This window comes from Phycomyces blakesleeanus (assembly GCF_001638985.1).
Source record: "Phycomyces blakesleeanus NRRL 1555(-) unplaced genomic scaffold PHYBLscaffold_1, whole genome shotgun sequence".
Lineage (NCBI taxonomy): Eukaryota > Fungi > Mucoromycota > Mucoromycetes > Mucorales > Phycomycetaceae > Phycomyces > Phycomyces blakesleeanus.
The window spans coordinates 1,866,545-1,889,955 of NW_017265134.1; the positions used below are offsets into that span (position 1 = coordinate 1,866,545).

Consider the following 23,411-nt stretch of genomic DNA (forward strand, 5'->3'; position numbering starts at 1 on the left):
TCTTGGGTATCAAAGCAGACGGATACAACATTTGCATCAGAGGTTGTATGCAGTTCAACAACAAGAATGATATCACATGCGTAAAATGTGGTGAAGCAAGATACAAAAATGGCCAAACTAGCAAAAGTGATACCAGGGTTCCTGTGAGATCAATTGTATAGCTTCCTTTAGCCAGACAGCTTGCTTTGTGCTTGGCTGATGACAAGACCAGGGCTGAAATGCTCTATCGTCATAACCACCAATCCAGCCAAGACGGGCAGAAAGCAGATGTTTTTGATGGTCATGTATACCAATCCATGAAGCATCTGTTTTCTGGTGAAAACAATATTGCGATTTCGTTGTCCATGGATGGGTTCAACCCACACAATGTATCTGGACCAGTAACCATTGTTCATGCAACTGTCTTGAGCTTGAATCTGACGATCCATTATGAGAAAAACAGGATGATCCAAATAGCAATGCTTCCTGGTTGCACTGGTCCCAGTGACATCTGGTCTTTTCTTGAGCCAATACTGAGAGATCTCCGTTTGCTCCAGACAGAAGGCATAGAAGTAAAGATACCGACGACAACAATCAGGGCAAAGGTACATGTCCTCATAGTCACTGGCAATATTCCAGCTCTGGAAAAGCTGGCATGCCATGTTGGCTGCACGAGTAAGAATGGCTGTCATATTTGTCACGTAGTGGGCCAAACTCCTAAACATGGCCAGTGCTTTCGCATGTTGCCTGGAACCCAGACGCGCTCACTGGAGAGTTTCAGAAACTATAATCTGGCAAGTAGTGAAGACAGAAAGGGGCTCAATGGTCAGTCACCATTAGCCTCAATGGAAACATTCTCTGGCCCGTTTTTTTTCGCATTAGACGAGATGCATGGTCTGTGCCATGGAATTGGTAAACAGGTATGGGTGTTATATTTTTAGAAAAGAAAGAAAAACAAAGTGCAGATGAGAAGTACGGTGAGACTTTGTTTATTGATGAAAAGAGAGATGATCTTCTATTGCTATTTGCTATGTGAGTTTATATAGACATTGCGTGTGTATTTAGGATAATGATATGAGTATATCATGTGATGTCTGTTTTCTTATATCATAGATAATATATTGTTAAGTTATTATCTACGCTCTTGTTTGAGTGATTAGTGATGTTGACTAAGGTGTGTGACCTTGTTATTGGTATATTCTTTATTTAATGATAGTGTGAGAAATAATGTATAATTGATACTGGTCGCTTATTCAATATGTCTTTGTCTTATTGTCTGTGCACTCTATTTGAATCTACGATTATGTTGGATACAACAATGGGGACTTGTATGCGAAAAGTATGGAATCAAGCATCCTCTATGTCTTTCTCTTGCCACTCAAAGGGAGATTGGTGCTGCAATGGTAGCCACAAAATCCACAATCCCTACATTGTTGCATGGTGCCTGAAGAGACGTGACAAAGAATGCCGGTTTCTTTAGAGCTGTAGATTGGGCAGACTTTTTACTCTTTGTTGTCCCCACGTTGGTTGCAGAGCGTGTCCAGGACTTGGTTGCCCAAAATGCATTACTTGGCCTGGTTCAAACATGCAATTTACTCATGAGCTAGAAGTTATCAGCAGAGGATCAAACCTTGATAAGAAGGTATGTTTAATGCCATATTTTATTTCATTTTTCATAGTAATTTACTTTTATCTTTTTTCTTAGTAATCTTGTAGAATGGAACTTATTCCTAGAGAGTCATCTTTCTACAGCAGATATTGACATTGGCATGTTCACAATTAACCAGCACATTATTCAGCATTATCCTCAGATGATTGATCTATATGGCCTGCCAAAAGCATATAGCACACAATCCGTGGAAAGAGCCATTGGTGAGTACTGCAGATCCATCAAGAGTAACTCCCAAGTCAGTGTCAATGCTGGAAACATCATGATCAGACTGGCGCAATCCCGGCATGTAGTGGAACTGACAACCATTGCAAACACAAAAACTCCACCAGCTAACCTTCTAGTTTACAGTGCATATACTGATGGGTGGCCTGTTACAGAAGGAGGTGATCCTGCCAATGCTGAGTGTGAGATTGAGTTCTGGGGGCCTTTGAAGAATTTAACAATTTTCAATAGCTTTGAAGATAGATCTCATCTTTCATTGCTTCTTAAAACGTTTTATGATTTGAAGGGAGAAGAATGTAGTATGCTTGAGCCTTCCATAAAGACAAGCTGGAAGGCCTATCTTAATGGTTGTGTTATTGACGCTGCATTCAACCAAAGTTCTACAAGAGAGGCATGTCATGTTCATGTGCAGCTACAAGTGGACATGAACTCCAGAAGATCCCACTCTTACCGTCCAGGATATAAGCATTTCTTCGGAAAAGTGGTTATATTCTTTCAACATGTACACAACTCGAAGAGATGGCCACTAGCTCTCATAACCATATATAGTGTACATTTGAAAAATGGATTGCCTATTACATCTGTAGTAAAGCCGAAGACTATAGTGATTCATACCAGTGACATTGTAGAGTTGATTGGCTTGATGCCATCAAATGTCAATGGTAGCCATTACATCATTTGGCCTAGCCTTAAACATGGCCCAAAATTGACACTTGGTGTCTTAAGTGATATATAATTTGTTTTTTTTTCTTTTTGTAATAAATTTTTCTTTTTTTTCAAATTGTCATAACAAATTTTATCCAAGCAGCAGAAAGTTTAGATATTTTCTTTTTTTTATTTCTGACATCCAATATTTCTCAATTCCAATATATATTTACCAAAAATGTAAGATGTTTAATTAGAATGGACATTTGTCCCTTTTGAAATTTAATTTTAAGCAATTCATTTGCTTTTTATCAACCATTTCAAAGAACAAAGATTTTCTTGTTTCAACTTGAATTTTTGGTGATTTTTTGATTATTATAGACCAAAAATGAAGTCACAAATTCAAAAAAGACTACCTTTTTCCCATTGTGTAATAGCTAGCTATATGATATTGTTTAATATATTAATAGTCAGCTATACAATATTAATCAGTATGTTAGTAACTAACTATATGATAGTAATTAATATATTAAAAGCTAATTATATGACAATGATTGATATATACAAATAGTTAATTATTTAATAAAAGATTATAAGTTAATAGTTAATTATATACTGATTGTTAATATAATAATAGTAAATTATATGATTATAATCAATATATTAATAATCAACTATATGATAATATTCAGTATGTTAATAGTCAACTATGTGATGATAGTTAATATTTTAATAGTTAATGTACTAATAGTCAGCTATATAATAATGATTCTATAGTATTTCAGGTACAAAACAATAGAAAATAATAAATTTGATAATAGAGATGTATAGAAATACTTTGAAACTATATATAAGTTGTCTTTTATTTATAAATAAAAAGTGTTTCTTTTTATAAGAAAATACAATCTGCTCTTATCATTACATTTTAGTTTTTTAAAGTTTTGTTTTGTTTACTATATTTAATTATTAGAGTGTATTTACTACTTAAGTAGTGTCAGTGTTATAATTATCACTGGGGAATTAAATTTCTACACATATGCGATAGTATGGGAAATTCTGAGTGACAGAATAATTAAATTCTGGAATTTGGCATTTATAGATTCCATTCGCAATATGTTATGTTACATGTGAGTTGTTCATGTAACTTCTGAACTTATAATGATCCATATAGAGATGTAAGGTTCTTTTAAACTATTTAATCGCAGAGAGAATAATCAAATTATCGCATTTTTTTTGGATGTTACATTAAATTAAACTTGATTTGAAACAGAGATTCTAATAAAAAATCTATTTTTGATAGAAAACTGTCTACTGAAATAATGATATTCTATTGGATCATTTAACAGAAGAAACAGGATTTATGTATACTATCTTCCAAATCTAAACACTTTTATTGAACAATTATGCATGTCTAAACTATATGATTCACACATGACATACTACTACAATACTTTTTGCACTTCATTTCAAATATTTATATAGGGATTGTTTTGGAAAAATTGCTTTTATTTTAAAAAAAAGCTTCTTGCTTATAATATGTACGGCTTAACAATATATAGTCTAATCTAATATATAGGCTACTACATAATTAATAGAATAACAAACCTTTCATATATTATAATATATAAATACTTCCAATATGATAGAATCCTAAAAAGAAATGCGTATTTACGGTATTTCACTAGTAAGAGAAGGCTAAAAATTTATTCAATTATATTAGATTATATAAATATTTATTTTTCTTTAATTTAAATAGTATGGTTACTTACCAGTACTTTCGTCAAAATCAGGCATAGTGCACATTGACTGTTGTTCTGAAAGGTTTAATAAAACACATTAGTAAAGATTATGGAATAAAATTTGGCTTTATTACTTACCAAAGAAAACTAGTTTTCAAAGATAAGTCATTCAATCAGGTACATAGATATGTTGGCAGTACTAACAGAGATAGAAAATAAACAAAATTAGATATAAGGATAAAATAAATAAATATATTATTCAGACTTACCAGATAAATTTCTGCTGTTGGTATGTCTTTATTATGAGCTGAGGAGTTAATGAGCTGAGGAGAGAAAAAGAAAATAATTAATAAAGAAACACATACACAATAACCACATTTTACCTTTTTGTTCTTGTCCACTAATCAACACGGCAAAGACTTGTAATACTATCAGCAACCACAATAATAACAAAAGAAAAAACATTAAGAATAAATATAACAATAGAATAATAAAGACAAATTGCTTACCAGGGTGTGAACTCAAATACATTAACCAGAATAAAAGTAAATAAAGCGGAAAAGAAACAGAAAAAAAAGAAATAAAAAGAAGAAAAAAAGTGGGCTTTTAAACAGAAGGCAGTTTAGATGAGAATTGACTCTAGTAAAATACAATAGTAATAAAATGAATAGTTCAAAATTATATTGTAACACTAATTTCTATGATGAATATTAAAGAAGTTGTTCAAGATTATAAAGAATTTTATAGAAAATAATATATAATCTCTTTCTTTTCTCAGCTATTTCATAAATTTACTTTACATCAACTTATTTTGTATGTATATCTTTGATTAAACAAAAATAAATATATTTCAACCCATACATTTATTTTATTTTAATAATTTATTAATATATAAAACTTTAATAAAATACAATAAGGAAAAATGCCTTCCAATAGCAGCAGAAAAACAGATCATAAAGGAAAAGAAAAAGCATCTGCAAGTATATCTACCTCTGCAAACCATGTTTTGGCTGGCCGTGTTGCACCTGTGGTGATCCAGACACTCAGATGTTGGATTTATCACATATAAGAACATATTCATATTGGGATAGCATAGTAGCTATCATCTTGTCAGTATAAAATATATATAAACGATTAAGTAATCAGCCCAATAATTATTACAGTTAGTACTGTAGATAATATCTTAAAGATTGTTAAGATAATTATATCATACTGCTGGGTAAACTGTGTCAGATCGATATGGAGCTAATTTAGTAGGAAGTTCTAAAGCTCTAGTATAAAAGAGAAAAGAATAGCTAAGAGCTAAAGAAGTACGATTTATGACTTGATGTCATAATTGTAACACTGACACTAGTTAAGCAGTAAATACACTCTAATAACCAAATATAGTAAAGGAAGAAAGCCTTAAGAAACTAAGACGTAATGACAAGAGCAGATTGTGTTTTCTTATAAAAAGGGACACTTTTTATTTATGAATAAAGAGAACTTATATACAGTCTCAAAGTATTTCTATACGTCTCTATTATCAAATATTTTATTTTTCTATTGTTTCGTACCTGAAATACCACAGCACCTCGAAAAATTTCCCCCAGTTTCTCATCTGCAACTATCCAAGATCAGCGATACGCAGAAATTGTTGAAATGTTTAACAAAGTAAGCAACAGTATCAATGGTGTCAAGGATGACATTGCTGCTGTCAATAGCAACATGACAGCTTTTAAAAACAGGATGGGCGTTGTTGTTGACATGTCTGGAAAGACACATACGGCATTTGCAGACTTTGCAACTGCCTATGCCAACGATCAGACTCGTATGGCTAGTCTAGAACCATCTCTGATGCCATTCTATGTCCCCCAGACCTCCCTCAGTGATGCCAAGGTTTCTGTCATTATCTCGGTAATTAATATTAATATATGTTAGTATCAACAACTTATTAAACAACCTGTATTTAAGAAATCTTTGCAGAAAAGTTGTGGGACTAAAAGTTTGAGTCTGATGACCCTGCTCTTGTTGCTGAGAATGAGAGTAAGAAGAAGTGGAACTTGAACAAGATTAACCACTGCAATAGCATAGCTGTTATCAACTACTTGAAGAGCTACATTAGTGCCCAGACTTGTCTAGCTGGTACTCACCCACCAGTAATAAGTGATAAAATAAAGAACAGGTACAAGTACAATCATCATACTTTTCACAAGTCTCCTGAGCAGAAGGCCAAGAAAAACAGCAAGGGGTGAGCAAACAGTCGTACTCTTCAGGTTTGTATATACTATATAAAAAATTAATTGGTATATTACTATTTTCTCAAGCTACAATATATATAACCAGATATCTATCCAACGCAAGTCAACATACATGGACAACTGAGTAGCCATTGATGCTGCAATGGGATATAAGACTGGAAACCCTGTTGAGAAGGCCTATCTCAAACTCTTTCAGAAGGATGCCATGTCTGATGGTGAGTCGGATATTGAGATTGTGGACAATCTTCTATGATGGTGTTTGCATGTGGCTCGCCCTACTTGGAGAAGTGAAGAGGTAAATAATATTTAGAATAAATAAATAAGTTTTATAACAAGAAAAATAAAGAACTAATAAAAATAAATACAGTTCAACAGATTGCTGACAATGGTTGACAACATTGATTGTATCCATCATGTGTCAAATGCAGGCGTGGGAACAAAGCCAAGAATGAACAGATATCCAGCAACATTGTTGCCTTGCTCTGTTCCTGCCACCCTGTCCCAGTCATTGCCTCGTTGGGCAATCAACGATGAATAAACATTTTCTTTTTTACTATGTTCTGTTCTAGGGCCAAATAGTAATAATTGAAATTGAATTGATTAAAGGAAATAATAATAATAGAGGATAAATATATAAGTAAGTGTGTGTATGAGAATTAATAGTAAATTTTTTTTGGTAAAGGAATCGCGAGTTTTTTGTTGACATTTTTTGTAGTTTTGTAATCTACTATTGCAACTGTTAGGAGAATCCGATGTACTGGCAGGATGCTTTGAAAATCTTGCTTGTAGAATTCATCCTGTAACAACTCAACTCCTTCTAATTCTCTTGTTTTGTCCAAAGTGGATTTGAACCATTTGACAAATGCAAATACATGCTGACTACTATGGAGATTTCTGTATGTTAGAGAAGAAACAGTTGGCCTAAAATTGTGAACAAAAAGGTATTAAATCTCTCCAACATACGCATGTTTTGACCCAGTTCGTTCAGTGAAATATGCTTGTATGTATGATCCGCAGCCATTTGTGCCAATGCACCCTTTGTAGCTTTGCCCAAGAAGATCAACGGACTTCACTATTTCGATCCAGTCATTGACGAAAGGTGAGTCATCAATTACATCTTTGCAACCTGAGATCTGTGGATTCTTGTACGCAGCTTGATAGTATTCTACAAGACAATCATATTCATGTTTTGGCATAAATGATAATGGTCTTGTTTTCAATGGCAAGGCAGATAGTGGCAGGGACTCGTTTCTACGAATTGTCATTGAAAGATTCTGTGAAGCTTCAAGATATTTGGAAATTGAGAAAGAGTGAGAGAGGTAGGTGTTGGTGTTGGTGTTGGTGTTGGTGTTGGTGTTGTTGTTGTTGTTGGTGGTGAACTTATAAAAAATTTCAAAACATGCAAGTGTATGCATAGGTTTCAGAAGTCGACAAACAAAATCTCCCTTCCACGACTCTTCAATGAACTGTCTCATAAATGTTGATTCGAACCTGTTTCTTCGATTGGTCTTGATATTTTTCAGAACATTATTGTATCTTTCAAAGCTGAAAAGCCAATAGCCATAGACGGGCCCAAAGTCAATCATTGTTTGACGTAAGTGCAGATGCAGGTGCATGTTGGAAGAGAGAAGGTCCAGGTCGTACAATGTCTCACACCCTTTACAGAATTCTTCTAAGCATTTGTGTCCTTTCTCAATATCTTCTTCAGAAACACTAGGCTTGGTGAAGTATCTGCATGCATTAACAAACTCTATCCAGTTCTTGAACTCTGGCAATGACAATACATCCCTTAGAACCACAGGAGAGTACACAAGGTACCAAGACTTTCACTCATCAGCCTTCATATAGGGAAATCCCTTAGCAATCTTTGTCCCAAGTGACATGTAATTGGGCGGCAACACTACCTTCTCAACAGCCTTTTGCATGGCAACAAGTTTTTTACTGTCAATTAATCCATCTGCAACCCATCTCTCCAGCATTCTTTTGGGAGTGTCTAAGAAAAAATTGTACATGGGATCAATGATCGTGCAGCGGACAATGTCAAAGTACTGAAGACAATGCAGTTTGGACCAGTAAACAACATGTGCAACTTCATGACACTGTCTCTTAGTTGGTTTGATTGTATTTCTCCAGATCTCTGCATCCTTACAATTGTCATTCTTAGTGCGAAAGAGCCACTTTGAGAAATCGAATCCAGAATAATCAATGGAACTTGTTCCAGCCAACCTCAAAAATTGACGCTTACACTTGTGGTATGCATTTGTACTTGTATGTGATGTGAACCCACATACTTTTCTTGCAGCAGGTATATTACAGACAACCATGAGAAGGGCTGCTTGGATAGAAGTACCGTTTGGACATTGGTGAGTCTTAATCTTAATATCTTTGTACAGCTCTATCAACTCATTCACAAGTGGTTTCAGATAATTATTTATGTCAGAAGTGTTTGCTTCTTTAGGCCCTGGCATTAACCCAACAAGAATCACATTCTTCTTCTTGAACTACTCACTGCATGAAAGATTATTGATTGCAAGATATATGGCACCACAGGAGTAGGTAACACCATCAAATGGCTGAAACCAGTCAATGTTCAGCGTGAGCATAGTGATCGTTCGGTATCAACAAAAGGTATAACATCTACGTCTACTATCTCATTCTATATCGCACTATCATACATGTCAAACAAAGTGCTATCCATTTTCGGGCCGCAGTTCTATGAGTTGATCTTGTTTTCAAAATCCGGGCATTGAAAAAACGTCTTTAGGACTTTCTTGATGGAGTGGAATACATATGTCTTTTTGGGTGCTTTTGACCTGGGACCAGACTTCAACAAGCTGTTGCCACACAAGGAGGTTTTACCAAAATTGGGTGATATACAACACAAAGGGGCGGCTTCATTATCATATATGGCATGGCATTTGCTACATGCAACATACTTCTTGACACCACTTGTCAACGCTTCAAATGCGGCCAAATGTTTGAGGTCAGCAACACTCACAGGAAGGTGGAATGGGTCAAACAAAAACTGCAGGATCTTGTTGATTATGGCAATCAGGATTACAGCTCCTTCATTCACAACATATAGTGAGACAAAAAGAGCAACTGAAATAACAATGAATCAGTGAATCAAATTCAATTCTGAGATTGATTCCAACAAAGAATTTTTAATTTGATTTTTTTTAAAGAATGTTGATTAACTCTCTATTTTCTAGAATATAATATTATCTAAAGCTGTGTACCTACCTTTATCATTGTCCATCTCAACATTGGATTCATCTTCATATTCTTCTTCTTCTTCACAAGTGTCACTTGTATACTAGACATTATCTTCAGAGTCAAACACGCAATCCATTTCAGAGAAATGTTAGTTTCTTGTCCATATATCCAAAATGTTATTTGTGTCATTTAGGTCTACAAAAGCGGAATGTTAGACCCAAATAAATCAATGTAATAAAAAAAGTTTTCTTACTTCTAAGCTCAGAATTGATTTCAACATCTTCCTGTTCAAATTCAAAACTATCTTCCTCTTGATTTACAGGCTCAGAAACAGCACTACTAATTGTATCGCATGCGTCTTTATAGGCTACATATTTATTATTATTATTATTATTATTATTATTATTATTATTATATAAAATAATAAAAAAGGAAATGATACAAAATAAAATAAAATAAAGTAAAGTAAAGAAAATGTATTAACTGTACGTATTTGAACATGTGTAATATCATGATTATCTTTTTCTTGATGACATTTAAATGTTTTAACAGATACACGATCAAATTCTAGTGTCTTGCTTTTACAGATAGAGCATTGACACTCTTTTCTAACAGTTGGTTTGCGAATAGAAGCCATTTTAAAATGAAAAGAAAGGTTTACAATAGTATTTAATAGTAAAGAAAGAGACTTCAAAGAAAATACACTTTTATTTTATTTGAGTTTGATATTGCATTCTAATGCTACACAGCTGCTAGTAGCCAATAGAGTAGCTTAAAATACTATTCAAATACTTTACTCACAAAAGTGAGCTGAACTACAATTTTATATATTCTGTTTATCAGAATTTAGGTATACTTTACATATGGGAAATTGATCTGTTTTTGCAGTGTATGATATCAATTTATAAATTATACTTCTTTAGCTGTTAGCTATTTTTTTCTCTTTTATACTAGAGCTTTAGAACTTTCTACTCAATAAGCTTCATATTGCTCTGACATAGTTTATCTGACAATATGATATAATTATTTTCACAATCTCTAAAATATTATCTACAGTATTAACTGTAATAATTATTGACCCAATTATTTTATCATTTATATATATATTATACTAACAAAATGATAGCTACTATGCTATCCTAGCATGAATATATTCATATATATAATAAATCTAACATCTGAGTGTCTAGATCATCACAAGTTCATATATTAATAGTTAATATACTAATGACTTCTATACTAATAATTAATATGATGATAGTCTCTATAATAATAGTCAGCTATATGATAATAGTCAATACAATAATAAAATATATTCTGTGGTATTTCAGGTATGAAACAATAGAAAAATAAAATATTTGATAATAGAAACGTATAGAAATACTTTGAGACTGTATATAAGTTCTCTTTATTCATAAATAAAAAGTGCCCCTTTTTATAAGAAAACACAATCTGCTCTTGTCATTATGTCTTAGTTTTTTAAGGCTTTCTTCCTTTACTATATTTGGTTATTAGAGTGTATTTACTGCTTAACTAGTGTTGGTGTTACAATTATGACATCAAGTCATAAATCGTACTTCTTTAGCTCTTAGCTATTCTTTTCTCTTTTATACTAGAGCTTTAGAACTTCCTACTAAATTAGCTCCATATCGATCTGACACAGTTTACCCAGCAGTATGATATAATTATCTTAACAATCTTTAAGATATTATCTACAGTACTAACTGTAATAATTATTGAGCTGATTACTTAATTGTTTATATATATTTTATACTGACAAGATGATAGCTACTATGCTATCCCAATATGAATATGTTCTTATATGTGATAAATCCAACATCTGAGTGTCTGGATCACCACATATTCTAAGAGTTAACTATAAGATAATAGTTAATATACTAATAATTAACTTTTTAATTATAATTAATTTTATAATAATTTACTAAAAGATTATTTATATGATCATATTATATATATTATTTTAATATATATATATATAGCTATAGCTATTATGGTAGTAATAGACTAAGTATCTATATATATAATTAAAATAGTCTGTTATATATAGCTAAAAGCTGCTGTGGTGGTTGAAGTTTTTAAGAAGTTGTAAAAAGAAGAATTAAAGATTTGAGAGGAGGAATGAAGATTTGTAAGAACTTGTGTAGGGTTTGTTTATTAAGAAAGATTTTGTATCAAAGTTTGACGAGGTTCCTACACTGAACTACTACTGTTATTTATATTATTTTGGATTGGGAAAATTATATGACTGGGATCAGGTAATCAATCCTATCTGAGCCTTAATCAGAGCAATGTGATCTTGGGATAATTAATGTATGATTAATTATATAAATGTGTGTAGTCCCAATGAAGTATTAATATCGAAAGTAAATATGTTTATAAGTTATAATTATGCTTATAATAATCCACTGATGTATCTCATATTATAGTGATATCATCATATGAAATATAATCACTATCATATATGCTAAACCTGTATATTAAATAATAAAGTAATTGGTAGACATTTTTGACTGGAATAGCTGAGGCCTTACATTATTTCCTTCAGATTTATTCTCAATTACAGCAGTAGTCAATACTCATTTACAACAAAAGCAATATAAATACTTAAATATAAATAATAAAAAAATAAAAAACTTAAAAAAAAATACATTTTGATCAAAATCTTTATAATGTTATATAATATAAAATGATACTAACTATATATAGAATAGAAAACAACAATTTGTATAGTTTATTTCTATCATTTTCTCAAAAATTAAATATATATAATATATGAAACTTATACCATTAGATATGTCTTGAAAAATGCTACATTTTGACTATAGAATTATTTTTGACAAAAATTGTCTTTTATAGTTAGTACAAAAGCATGGCATGGGAGTACTTCTAATTTAAAGTATATATAAAATTGAAATGGATCAAAATTTTGAAATGATATCATTCATTTATAAATGAGCAATATTTCATAATAATTTTGGATTTCTGAGATTTATGGGTTTTTAAAAGCTCCGAATTCAAACTCCGCCATTTGCTTACAGTGTCATAAAGCAACACTATGGCGGAGAAAATGGTAACATAACTGCCATTTTTTACTTAATAAAAAATGGCAGTTATGACTCTGTATAAGGCCAAAACAGGCACTGTTACCATTTTTTACATAATAAAAATGGTAGTTATTTACTATGTAAAAAGCCAAAACAGGCACTGTTACCATTTTTCAAAAAAAAATTAAGCGTCCTTCCTTTCCTCTATTACATTCTTTCTTTTGTTCTATTGCTTTCAATTCTAGCACAACCTCTTGTTTTTCCTTTGCAGCTTTAACAGAATGGTCTGTTTTTTATTATACAATATTGAATCGGGTTTAATTGAATTGAATCTTTATTTCAATGCATGTTGTTGTGGTGGTTGAAGTTGAAGAAGTTTTTAAGAGGAAGAATTGAAGATTTGAAATTAGGAACGAAGATTCGTGAGAACTTGTGTAGGTTTTGTTTATTGAGAAAGATTTTGTATCAAAGTTTGACCAGGTTCCTACACTGAACTACTACTGCTATTTATATTGTTTTGGATTGGGAAAATTATATGACTGGGGTCAGGTAATCGATCCTATCTGAGCCTTAATCAGAGCAACGTGATCTTGGGATAATTAATGTATGATTAATTATATAAATGTGTGTAGTCCCAATGAGGTATTAACATCAAAAGTAAATGTGTTTATGAGTTATAATTATGCTTATAATAATCCACTGATGTATCCCATATTATGGTGATATCATCATATGAAATATAATCACTATCACGCATGCTAAACCTGTGTGTTAAATAATAAAGTAATCGGTAGACACCTTTGACTGGAATAGCTGAGGCCTTATATTATTTCCTTCAGACTTATTCTCAATTACAGCAGTAGTCAATACTCATTTACAACACATGTTTTATTAAATGAAAATGATACTGATAATAGTAATAATGAAAAAACAATTCCATCAGCCACTTGCAATAAAAAATGGTTCTGTTTAGCTACTGCAAAACGTATGCAGTAAAACACTACTATTCAAATTGTATTTCATATACTTTGGGTATTCTAATATATCTTAGATAGCACTTATTATTTTTTACCGATTTCTACAAATATACTAATATTAGAGAAAAAACTTAAAATAAATAAATAGATATAATATTATTATAATGCTTACCTTTATATAATATGCTTACTTGTTCAGTAAAATAAGCATTTACTCTAAGAATATATATATATATTAAAGAATGTATTAATATTTAAGATCTATATATAAGAAAAGCAATAAAACATAAGCGCTATAGAAAGTCGTTATCGTAGAAGAAGAAAAACTTGAGCAAAGATTCAAGTCATGTAACATGAAGCTAATTCGAATCTGATTCATACAACCGGAATGAGCATCTTGTTAGAAAGCTTAACGTGTTTATTCTACTCAATATACTTACATATAATAGAACAACTCCCAAGTATAATATATCAGTACAAAAATATTACTATTAATTTTTTTCCCAAAAAAAAGGCTATATACTATTTCCTTTTATATTTGAATGTAGCGGAATTGTAGATGTTGTACATTAGTTTCAAATTCTTGTAATCACAACATTAGCAATCATATGAAAGAGGTCAATAAATTTTTTATATGAAAGAAAAAAGGAATAAAAAACATAAAAAGAAAAATGACGAGATAAGAAAAAAAATGCACTAAAGACAGACTAAAAAAATCAAACTCGGCCAATCACAGCAGCCAAACTACGATCTTTGGCTTCTCTTGCGAGCAGGCTCGACACTTGCTGTGGGTGGAGGAGACCTACATAAAAGAGTAAGAAGTTTATATTAGTTTTGTATTAACAGCGCATGAGAAAAAGCAACAATGGTAACTTACAGCACATCTGCCATTATGGGCGACTCAACATCACCAGTTTCTGACATATCAGAAGAAGAAAGCAAAGAATCACTTATGTCTCGTTGTGTCTATAGCATAATAAAAGGAAACAATGTTAATTAAAGTTTACAATATATAGATTTGTTAATTGATAAACTTACTTTGTTCTTCTCTGCCATTCTTCTCTTGTGCGTCTGGTTGTCGCTCTTGAAGCTTTCCCGAAGAAGGCTTCTTGCACACCTCATTCTTTTACATTGGTGGATGTGCAATCCACCATTCTTCGTCAACCTCTCCAAATGCATCATGTAGTATTCCCTGTTTTTCTCTGGGATATTCTTCCATTCTTTTGAGGCCGCAGGATAGTCTTTGTCAATGATATCATGCTTTACCGTACAGCCTAATGTTTTGAGATGCAGTCTTTTTACTGTCAAATCATGGTCTGAAAGAGGGACTAATGGGGGCAAAGGCTGCCCTTTTGGAACTTCTTTGCAGCGTGCCTTCCAGTCCTGCTCATGAAGAATCTGAAGCAACAGATTGTATTTTTGTGCTTTGTTTTTTCCTTTGAACTTGCCGCCAGTATTGAGTACTTGCTTACCGAGCTGATCAGGATACTCTGTGAGCTGGGCTCTTTTCACAGACTCGGCAATGCGCTCAAGAGCTACAAAAAATGTATGACAATATTAATAAAGTAAATAAACATCTAAGTACAGAATATATATGACTTACAACTCTGCTCAATAATGCTTTGTTGCATTGTAGTTAGATCTTCCGCACTGACTGCTGGCGCAAATTGATTGCTGAATTGCCTTTGAAGCTCGTGCAATGCTTGCTTGATTTCAGCAAGATCAACCTCAATCTTTTGAATTGAGTTGAGGAGAGTTGTGTTAATATCGGACATGTTTAAGTTTTTTTTTAGCTATAAGCAGTGAGTTGAAAAGAAAAGGTGATAGTTTAGACAAGTAGAATAAGAGCGATTTGAGTTTGAGAAAGGCAACGATTTATTACAAGCAATTGATAGCTATTTATATGAAAAAGATACAGACAGATGTACAAACAAAACATATAAAAGAAGGGATGCTTATGCACTTGTATGCACCTGTCTGCACCTGTCTGCAGTAGCTCATGTGAACATGATACAGTCTTTTTGTGTCGACACAACAAAACTGTAAGAAATATAAAGATAAAATGAATTAGACTTTAAATCAATATTATATGTATAAATGTTCATACTTTGCACCGTCTACATATTAAACGTTTTAAAGTATATGATATAATAATATAACTCTATACATATTGCAGATATAGCATGAAATTTGGTTAAAGTTCTTGGTGACAAAACCCTGTACCAGTTAAAATTATAACTTTAAATATACTCTACAGTAGCTATATAACATCTGAACATCATATAGTTAATTAGCCCCTTTTTATCAACATTAAAGTAAATGTTATGATACTCAAGTTCATATCATACTTATTATCATTATCGACTAAAATGCGTTTTGATTGATGCTGTCATCAAAGGTAAAAATAATTTTAACTGTCATTACTATTATTTACCAAGGGGCATTTTTGACTGAAACCATACATTTTTGAAAAAGGTGTGCTTTAACTCACATCGGCACTTTCAATTAACACCCCTTTTGATCAGTAGTGCTTATCTTGATGATGTCAGTAAAAGAGTATCAGACTATAGCCCTCATTATCTATATCTATTTCTTTAAGTTTTATACATAAACAAGAAAATAATGCTATTAGCTAAATATATATTCACTATCTCAAAAATATTATTAGTACAACACAGATAATATAAATATGTCTTTTCTACCAATGTGTTTAGACAGTACTACTTTTTTTTAACTGTTAATTATTAGAAGGCTGTTTTTCTTTGCCTTTGGTATTAGAGAGTAATTGATAATTTATTTAAAAAAAAACATAAATTATTTGGTCATTAATTATCCTAAATATACATATACCTCTTTATAAAGCCCAAAGAATATCTAATTGCTCACAAGTAAAGAGTACGTGTCTGTTTCACCGGTGCTCTTTTAATGGTACCCCCTTGTCAACCAAGAAGTATTTTAACTTACATCATAATTATTAATGAAGAAGAATCTTTCCAACCACGGGAATTATTTACTGACAGGTGTTTCACCTAGCATTAACATTACTGTAATCATTGCTATATCATCATTATGAGAGAGAAAAAGAAAAAGAGCCGCAAGCATTTTGGTTAAAAAATAAAGAGTATATAAAGATGTCTTTTACATTTAATAAATAGCACCAAAATCCTCTTCGCAGCTTTATTTTATATATTACATACGTACCAACTCAACCAATATGTCTTTTTCCAACGCCAGCCAGCAGAGAGATAGAATATCTACACAGCAATACCAATGTGATCAATGTGTCTTGTTTTTTGATAACTACCAGAAGCTGCAAAACCACAAGAGAATTCACAGAGGAGATTCAGCAACAATGACTGAAATTGACCAGTCTATTCTGGATGATGTTGACATGTACCATGACGAAAATGATACTAGTAATGAAGATGAATCTGTTAGCAATTCAGGTAATGAAAAGAGCTGTAATTGTATTATTTATTTTCCAATTACTAAATAATGTATTACAGAATATACTATGGAGTCTATGGAGCTTGATAATACTATTTCATATAAGTGCGCATGTAATTTTGAGGACAGTGAGGGTGAAGCTCACATTTACGACAGCAGCCAAGTCAGTACAAATACTTTTACCAAGGCCGAGTTGATGAGTATTCATCTGTCTCAATTGATGCTACAGCATAGAATTGCTAGAGCAGCATATAGAGATATTGTTCAATTTATAAACACTGTCATCCGAGACCATGACGATATAATGATGGGTAAAATATTATATTTTCTGTTACCTTGTACTTTAATTCCAGATCACTAACATGTAGTGATATCGTTTTTTTTAGAACGTGGGGCTAAGATCAGTCATGGCGAAACTGTTGATGCTTTGCTCAAGTCAAAGTCAAGTGTCAAGGGCCATGAGTATGATGTCTGCTCTAGTGGTTGTCGATTATATGGCATTAATGACGACCAGGAATCTTGTGTTGACTGTGGCAAACCGCGATACAAGACTGATCCCAATCAAAGTCAGACACCAGCCGCCAGTATGAAACTTATGTCAGTTGGGGATATGCTTTCTCAAATGTTGGCAGATCCAGCCACAAGAGAACTCCTCTGTTACAGAGCAAACCGGGAATCTGTAGCTGGTCAGCTAACCAACATTTTTGATGGTGACAATTACAAGCAGTTGGTGCAGCAGGGCCTGTTCTCCAATCCCGATGATATTGCCATTGGGCTTTATACCAATGGGTTTGTCAATCAAAAGAAAGGCAAAAACTCATATACCATCATCCATTGCATAATATTCAACCTAGACCCATCCATCAGGTAATTAATTAATTTATTACTATTTATTATTATTATTACATTTTTTAAAAAAAAAATTACTAATAAAATACTTAGATATACTAACAAATACCTTTTGCAACTGGCAATCTTGCCTGGCCCCAAGAAGCCAACTCATTTGGACTCCTTTCTTATACCCATCATCAATGAATTGCGAGATCTTGAGGCACATGGCTTGGTTGTCAAGCACAATGGAGTGGAGCTTTGCAGATCCAAGGTCTATCTTCTGCTTGCTTCTGGCAATATTCCAGCTGTAGCTGATATGGCCCACATTGGTTCCCATACAAGTTTATTTGGTTGCCGTTTTTGTGAGACCAAAGGCAAATGCCCTACTAACAGATGGCATGACATGTACTTTGATGACATTTCTGCCCAGTTAAGACCTTTGGAAGACTTCAAAGTAGGCAACCCTGTAAGTATACAAATGTTCAATTAGCCATCTTTTTTTCATACTAAATAACTGCTTGTAATAGTCGAAGAACATATACCAGCCGAGCATATATACCCAACTCTCAACCTTCTCTGGATCATCATTTTTTGCATTAGATGAACTTCATTTAATTGCAAGAGGGATTGGAAAGCTTGTGTATGACCTGATTACCATCACCCTCACAAAGGAAACCAAATTTTTTTATACCCATCCAGACAATACCCTCAATACCACCGAATACCCTTTTCATATACCAAGAGCAGACCTTGTAACAATCGGAAACTGTATCACCAGCTCACGAAAATATATACTCACCTCATTTCAAGGCAGTTTCGACAACGTATTTGCCAATATCGATGGTACTCGCGCAGTGGACTGGCTTGACTTTCTCTTATACCTTGTCCCCACTTTGGTCGTGCCTTATTTACCAAATAGGGCTGTCAAAACGGCTCTATTATCTCTCGTGAAAGGTTGCGTGCTTGCCTTGCAATGGACGTTGACATCAGAATTGCTTGATGAGATGGAGTCGTAAGTTATTATACATCTCATATATTATCATTACAAATAGCTGATTGTTACCATTTTTTAAATATTAATAATAAATACTTCAAGCACTGGCACTCGTTTTTATACCAACAAGTCCAGGATAATACCCTGTCTCGTAGTGTTTTCCAACCAGTGCAACATTACCTGGTCCATATACCCTATATCATCAAGCAGCAAGGCCCTCTGCGATGCTACTCCACTTGCTCAATGGAGAGAGTAATTGGCATCTTCTCGAAATTGATAAAGTCCAAATCAAAGGGTGGCCGAAACGCCAGTTTTCTTGTCGAGCGATTTGCGATTCACAATTATACCAGCACGGCAATCAGCATCTGTGATGAAATCAACCTCATTCGGCCAAAGCCATATGGAAGAGAGAGCTACATGAACCTTCCTAATGATCCTAGTGGTGCGCAGTTGTGGGAGCCGTTTCATCAGTTTGTTAATTTGAACGATGATTTGGTGGAAGGTGTAGGTGGCCCTAGTGTGAAGGAAGCTTTATTGAAATACTACTGGAGAACAACAGGCTTGACTGGCCACGAGTTTGGTGACTCTGTTGTTATTGTAGCTGCACGTCTGTGGATGGACTTGACTGTATATTCCTCATGCATGTACCGAAGAAAGAAAAACGAGACCAGCCATGGCAACCATTACGTGATGTTTACTTGCCCCTATAGAAAGTAAGTATAATATTTTTCAATATACAATCAAAAGTTGCTTACATTCTATTTATTTATTTATTTTAGCAACCGTAATGTAATTGTTCACAGCTGGCTCGTCGGTACAGTACAGTTCTACTTTCAGCATGTAGATTTCTATGGCTTCCCACACTTTCTTGCTTTCGTGGAGGTCATGAAGGAACATGACGCGGCTGGTCATGACTCATCAGTACCTATCGTCAAACAACGGTCACAAAGCACCCGTACACTAGGCCACCAAACGCAACCAACTTATGCAGTTATAAGTGTAAATGACATTTGTCATCAAGTTGGTCTGGTCCAATACCCACCGAATGGAAACCAGTTTTATGTAATTGCGCCCTATTATATCTTTAACAACAACATGCGCATTACTAAAGGCAATCTTTCCATTCTGTAATCCTTTTTATTTTTATCTTATTTTTCTATATGCTCTATATCCTTATATCTTTTATATTTTTTATATCATCCTTGTATCTTATATTCTTTTTTTAATTTTCTCTATTTCTTATGTTTTTTTTAATCTCTATACACCTTATGCTTTTCTCTTCATTCTCTATATGTTCTATATGCCATTACGCGATTTAAATAACATCAAATTGCCAATTCATCAAGATAAAAAGAATATCTAAAAAAAAAGAACGTAGTTTAAAAAATAAAAAAATGGCAGTTATGTTACCATTTCGTTCACACATTCCAAAAATTATTAATCTTAATAATTGTTGACATCTTTGATATTCAATAAAACATATATTTCAATACTCAAAGTGGTCATTACAACTTACAAATATTTTTTACAGTATTGAAAATATTGTACAGCAACAAAAAAAGTGTTTTCATGTTACTTTTTTAAATTGCTACAAATGACATTACCATCTTACAACAAACAGCGGAGATTTTATTGGGTTTCGACCAAAAAAATGGCAGTTATGTGCCTACTTTCGGCCCAACTGCTATTCATCCTGCTGTAGTGCAATCTGTTGATCACTAGTTCAATTCCCACAAAAGACATATAAATACTTAGTGAAATATAATATATTTAAATCATTATTATTAATCATTTTAAAGTTTGTTTTCTTTATCACTTTGTGACATCTTGTGACGTGCATATACCTAAAACAATGCTGTGACAGTACGCTATATAGATTCAGTTTGATTGTCACATAATGTCACAAATTGATAGAAAAAACATAATTATAAAGTTTATTGTATCTGTTTTAAGTATTATAATCTTATAAATAATATGATTCGTGTGGCTTAGTTACGTGCTACGTCACAGAAAAGTTTTGTTGATGACTTTTATTTTGTTTAAATATTATGTTTATTTGTTTTCTTTTGCTTTCTTTTCTTTTATTTCTACTTTTTTTATTTTCAAATGGATAATTAATCTTCTTTATCAGTTTGTCCATTATCTATTCCTCCTTTGAGCTACACACCCACTGAGATTTTTTTAAACTCAATGTCGAAGCTAGATTTAAAGTTGGCCTGACTAAAATTTCCTAAAGCGGAATATGAAGTGTCCGCTCGAATTTACCGCAAATGGAAAAAAGGATGGATACAAAAAATCTGAAAAATGGGGGGTCTAATAATTGCAATTATAGGGTTTCAAAAAATGTGTTTCAAAAAAAATGTTTCAAAAAAATGTTTTTATTTTGGTTTCAATAAAAAATAGTACTAGGATTACGCATTCTATATACTAGTAGCTAGTCTAGTGTAGCATCCTCTCTTATGCAAGAGATTGGGAGATAGACATAGTAAAAGTAAAGAAGAATGACTATTAAACAGAAACAAAGTATTAGTGTTATGATCTTTGAAATAAATAATATGGTAAATTATCTTTTTATACTAGACAGACAGTGATATATGAGACTTACCTAAAGAGATGAGGGTAAAGTTATTAACAAAAATAAAGGAAAAGACTACTTGTTTAGTTATGTTAGGAGTAAATACCTTATAATACCACAATAGACAGCTTGGCATAGTTTGAAGTAACTTTCTAATACAATCTCATGTTGGAATCTCCATAGAATCTAATAAAAAATATATATTAGTATCAATATGAAGTAGGACATAATAAATATATTACTTACTGAGGGTGTTTGGTATGATGAACGCTATCATCTTGTTAGATTACGCTTGAAACTTACCTTTCAGTCATGAGAAAAAAAAAAGAAAAAAAAGGAAACAAGTAAACAAAAAAAAATTAGCTCACATTATTTTACATGATTTTTTTGCAGTCTTTTTTTGCATGATTAAAGATACGGTACCTCAAATTAGTTTACGTTTTTCTACATCTTTCGTTCCAAAGATTTTTAAACATGGAAAATCACTTCACAACAAAGAGGAACACATTCCTCACACTGACAGCTACAGACAACCAAACATTTGTGTGCACTATCTGCGAAACCAAAAGAGTGTTAGGGTCCTTGCAAGGCCTCAGAAGACATTATACAAAAAAACATCCAAACGAAACGGGGGAGTATGAGAAACTTCTAAAAAGAAGGTAAGTTAATCCTAAAAGTAGGATGAAAAATACTATGTAATGTAAAGCTGAAATTGAGTATACCTTAACATTAGACCTGCTATGTTTGATGGTCTTTCTTCTTCTGCAAGCACTGCCACTGCCACTACCACTGCCACTGCCACTACCACTGCCACTGCCACTACCAACCTGAACAGTAATAATGGACCTGCCCCAATGGAATTTATTATTGAAAACCCTCAGGACACATATGGCCATGAAATCTCTGACAAAAACGAATTTAGTGATGATCACATTCTATTGTAAATAAGAATTAGTAATGCAATATTGAAATAGATAATAACCTGTTTTTTTTTGCTGAACAGTGATTCATCAGATGACTATGATGAGACCACTGACGACAAAGACATGGACACCAGAGTAGAATATGATAGCCAGGATCATATCGCTAGAGTGGCAGCAGAAATGAGAACCTTCCAATCTCTTTCTCATGCCATGAATTCCTACTCGAACGAAGACAGCAGCAGACAGCACTGGGGAATTAGATTTCTACACATATGCGATAGTATGGGAAATTCTGAGTGACAGAATAATTAAATTCTGGAATTTGACATTTATAGATTCTGTTCGCAATATGTTATGTTACCTGTGAGTTGTCCATATAACTTCTGAACTTATAATGATCCATATAGAGATGTAAGGTTCTTTTAAACTATTTAATCGCAGAGAGAATAATCAAATTATGGCATCTTTTTTTTTTGGATGTTACATTAAATTAAACTTGATTTGAAACAGAGATTCCAATAAAAAATCTATTTTTGATAGAAAACTGTCTACTGAAATAGTAGAATTCTATTGGATTACTTTACAGAGAAAACTGTCTACTGAAATAATGATATTCTATTGGATCATTTAACAGAAGAAACAGGATTTATGTATACTGTCTTCCGAATCTAAACACTTTTATTGGACAATTATGCACGGCTAAACTATAGGATTCACACATGTCATACTACTGCAATACTTCTTGCACTTCATTTCAAATATTTTTATAGGGATTGTTTTGGAAAAATTGTTTTTATTTAAAAAAAAAAGCTTCTTGCTTATAATATGTACGGCTTGACAATATATAGTCTAATCTAATATATAAGCTACTACATAATTAATATAA

The 23,411-nt window shown here is 32.7% G+C and overlaps 6 protein-coding genes across 6 annotated transcripts; 3 read left to right on the forward strand and 3 right to left on the reverse strand.

The window, feature by feature from the left end:
- Positions 1-5,179: 5,179 nt before the first annotated feature.
- Positions 5,180-7,035, forward strand: PHYBLDRAFT_138388 (hypothetical protein; the record flags this gene model as incomplete). The annotated part of the gene is made up of 5 exons (XM_018429988.1): positions 5,180-5,306; positions 5,828-6,153; positions 6,243-6,395; positions 6,652-6,732; positions 6,865-7,035. The coding sequence occupies 5 exons, from the start codon at positions 5,180-5,182 to the stop codon at positions 7,033-7,035; spliced, it is 858 nt and encodes a 285-aa protein (XP_018298877.1).
- A 118-nt stretch (positions 7,036-7,153) lies between these two features.
- PHYBLDRAFT_138389 (hypothetical protein) lies at positions 7,154-9,100 on the reverse strand (the record flags this gene model as incomplete). Its single annotated transcript, XM_018429989.1, has 4 exons — positions 7,154-7,391; positions 7,461-8,285; positions 8,328-8,958; positions 9,007-9,100. The coding sequence occupies 4 exons, from the start codon at positions 9,098-9,100 to the stop codon at positions 7,154-7,156; spliced, it is 1,788 nt and encodes a 595-aa protein (XP_018298878.1).
- A 110-nt stretch (positions 9,101-9,210) lies between these two features.
- PHYBLDRAFT_138390 (hypothetical protein) lies at positions 9,211-10,350 on the reverse strand (the record flags this gene model as incomplete). The annotated part of the gene is made up of 4 exons (XM_018429990.1): positions 9,211-9,599; positions 9,741-9,791; positions 9,967-10,080; positions 10,203-10,350. 4 exons carry the CDS (start codon positions 10,348-10,350, stop codon positions 9,211-9,213), a joined length of 702 nt encoding a protein of 233 aa, XP_018298879.1.
- A 3,496-nt stretch (positions 10,351-13,846) lies between these two features.
- On the reverse strand, positions 13,847-15,530 carry PHYBLDRAFT_73769 (hypothetical protein; the record flags this gene model as incomplete). The annotated part of the gene is made up of 6 exons (XM_018442911.1): positions 13,847-13,867; positions 13,947-13,971; positions 14,504-14,557; positions 14,633-14,721; positions 14,794-15,290; positions 15,359-15,530. The coding sequence occupies 6 exons, from the start codon at positions 15,528-15,530 to the stop codon at positions 13,847-13,849; spliced, it is 858 nt and encodes a 285-aa protein (XP_018298880.1).
- Positions 15,531-16,969: 1,439 nt separating this feature from the next.
- PHYBLDRAFT_161479 (C2H2-type zinc finger transcription factor) lies at positions 16,970-20,158 on the forward strand (the record flags this gene model as incomplete). The annotated part of the gene is made up of 7 exons (XM_018434406.1): positions 16,970-17,201; positions 17,262-17,513; positions 17,589-18,069; positions 18,427-18,499; positions 18,561-19,045; positions 19,183-19,740; positions 19,807-20,158. The coding sequence occupies 7 exons, from the start codon at positions 16,970-16,972 to the stop codon at positions 20,156-20,158; spliced, it is 2,433 nt and encodes an 810-aa protein (XP_018298881.1).
- A 1,918-nt stretch (positions 20,159-22,076) lies between these two features.
- On the forward strand, positions 22,077-22,825 carry PHYBLDRAFT_138393 (hypothetical protein; the record flags this gene model as incomplete). The annotated part of the gene is made up of 3 exons (XM_018429991.1): positions 22,077-22,261; positions 22,336-22,542; positions 22,606-22,825. 3 exons carry the CDS (start codon positions 22,077-22,079, stop codon positions 22,823-22,825), a joined length of 612 nt encoding a protein of 203 aa, XP_018298882.1.
- Between the last annotated feature and the right edge of the window lie 586 nt (positions 22,826-23,411).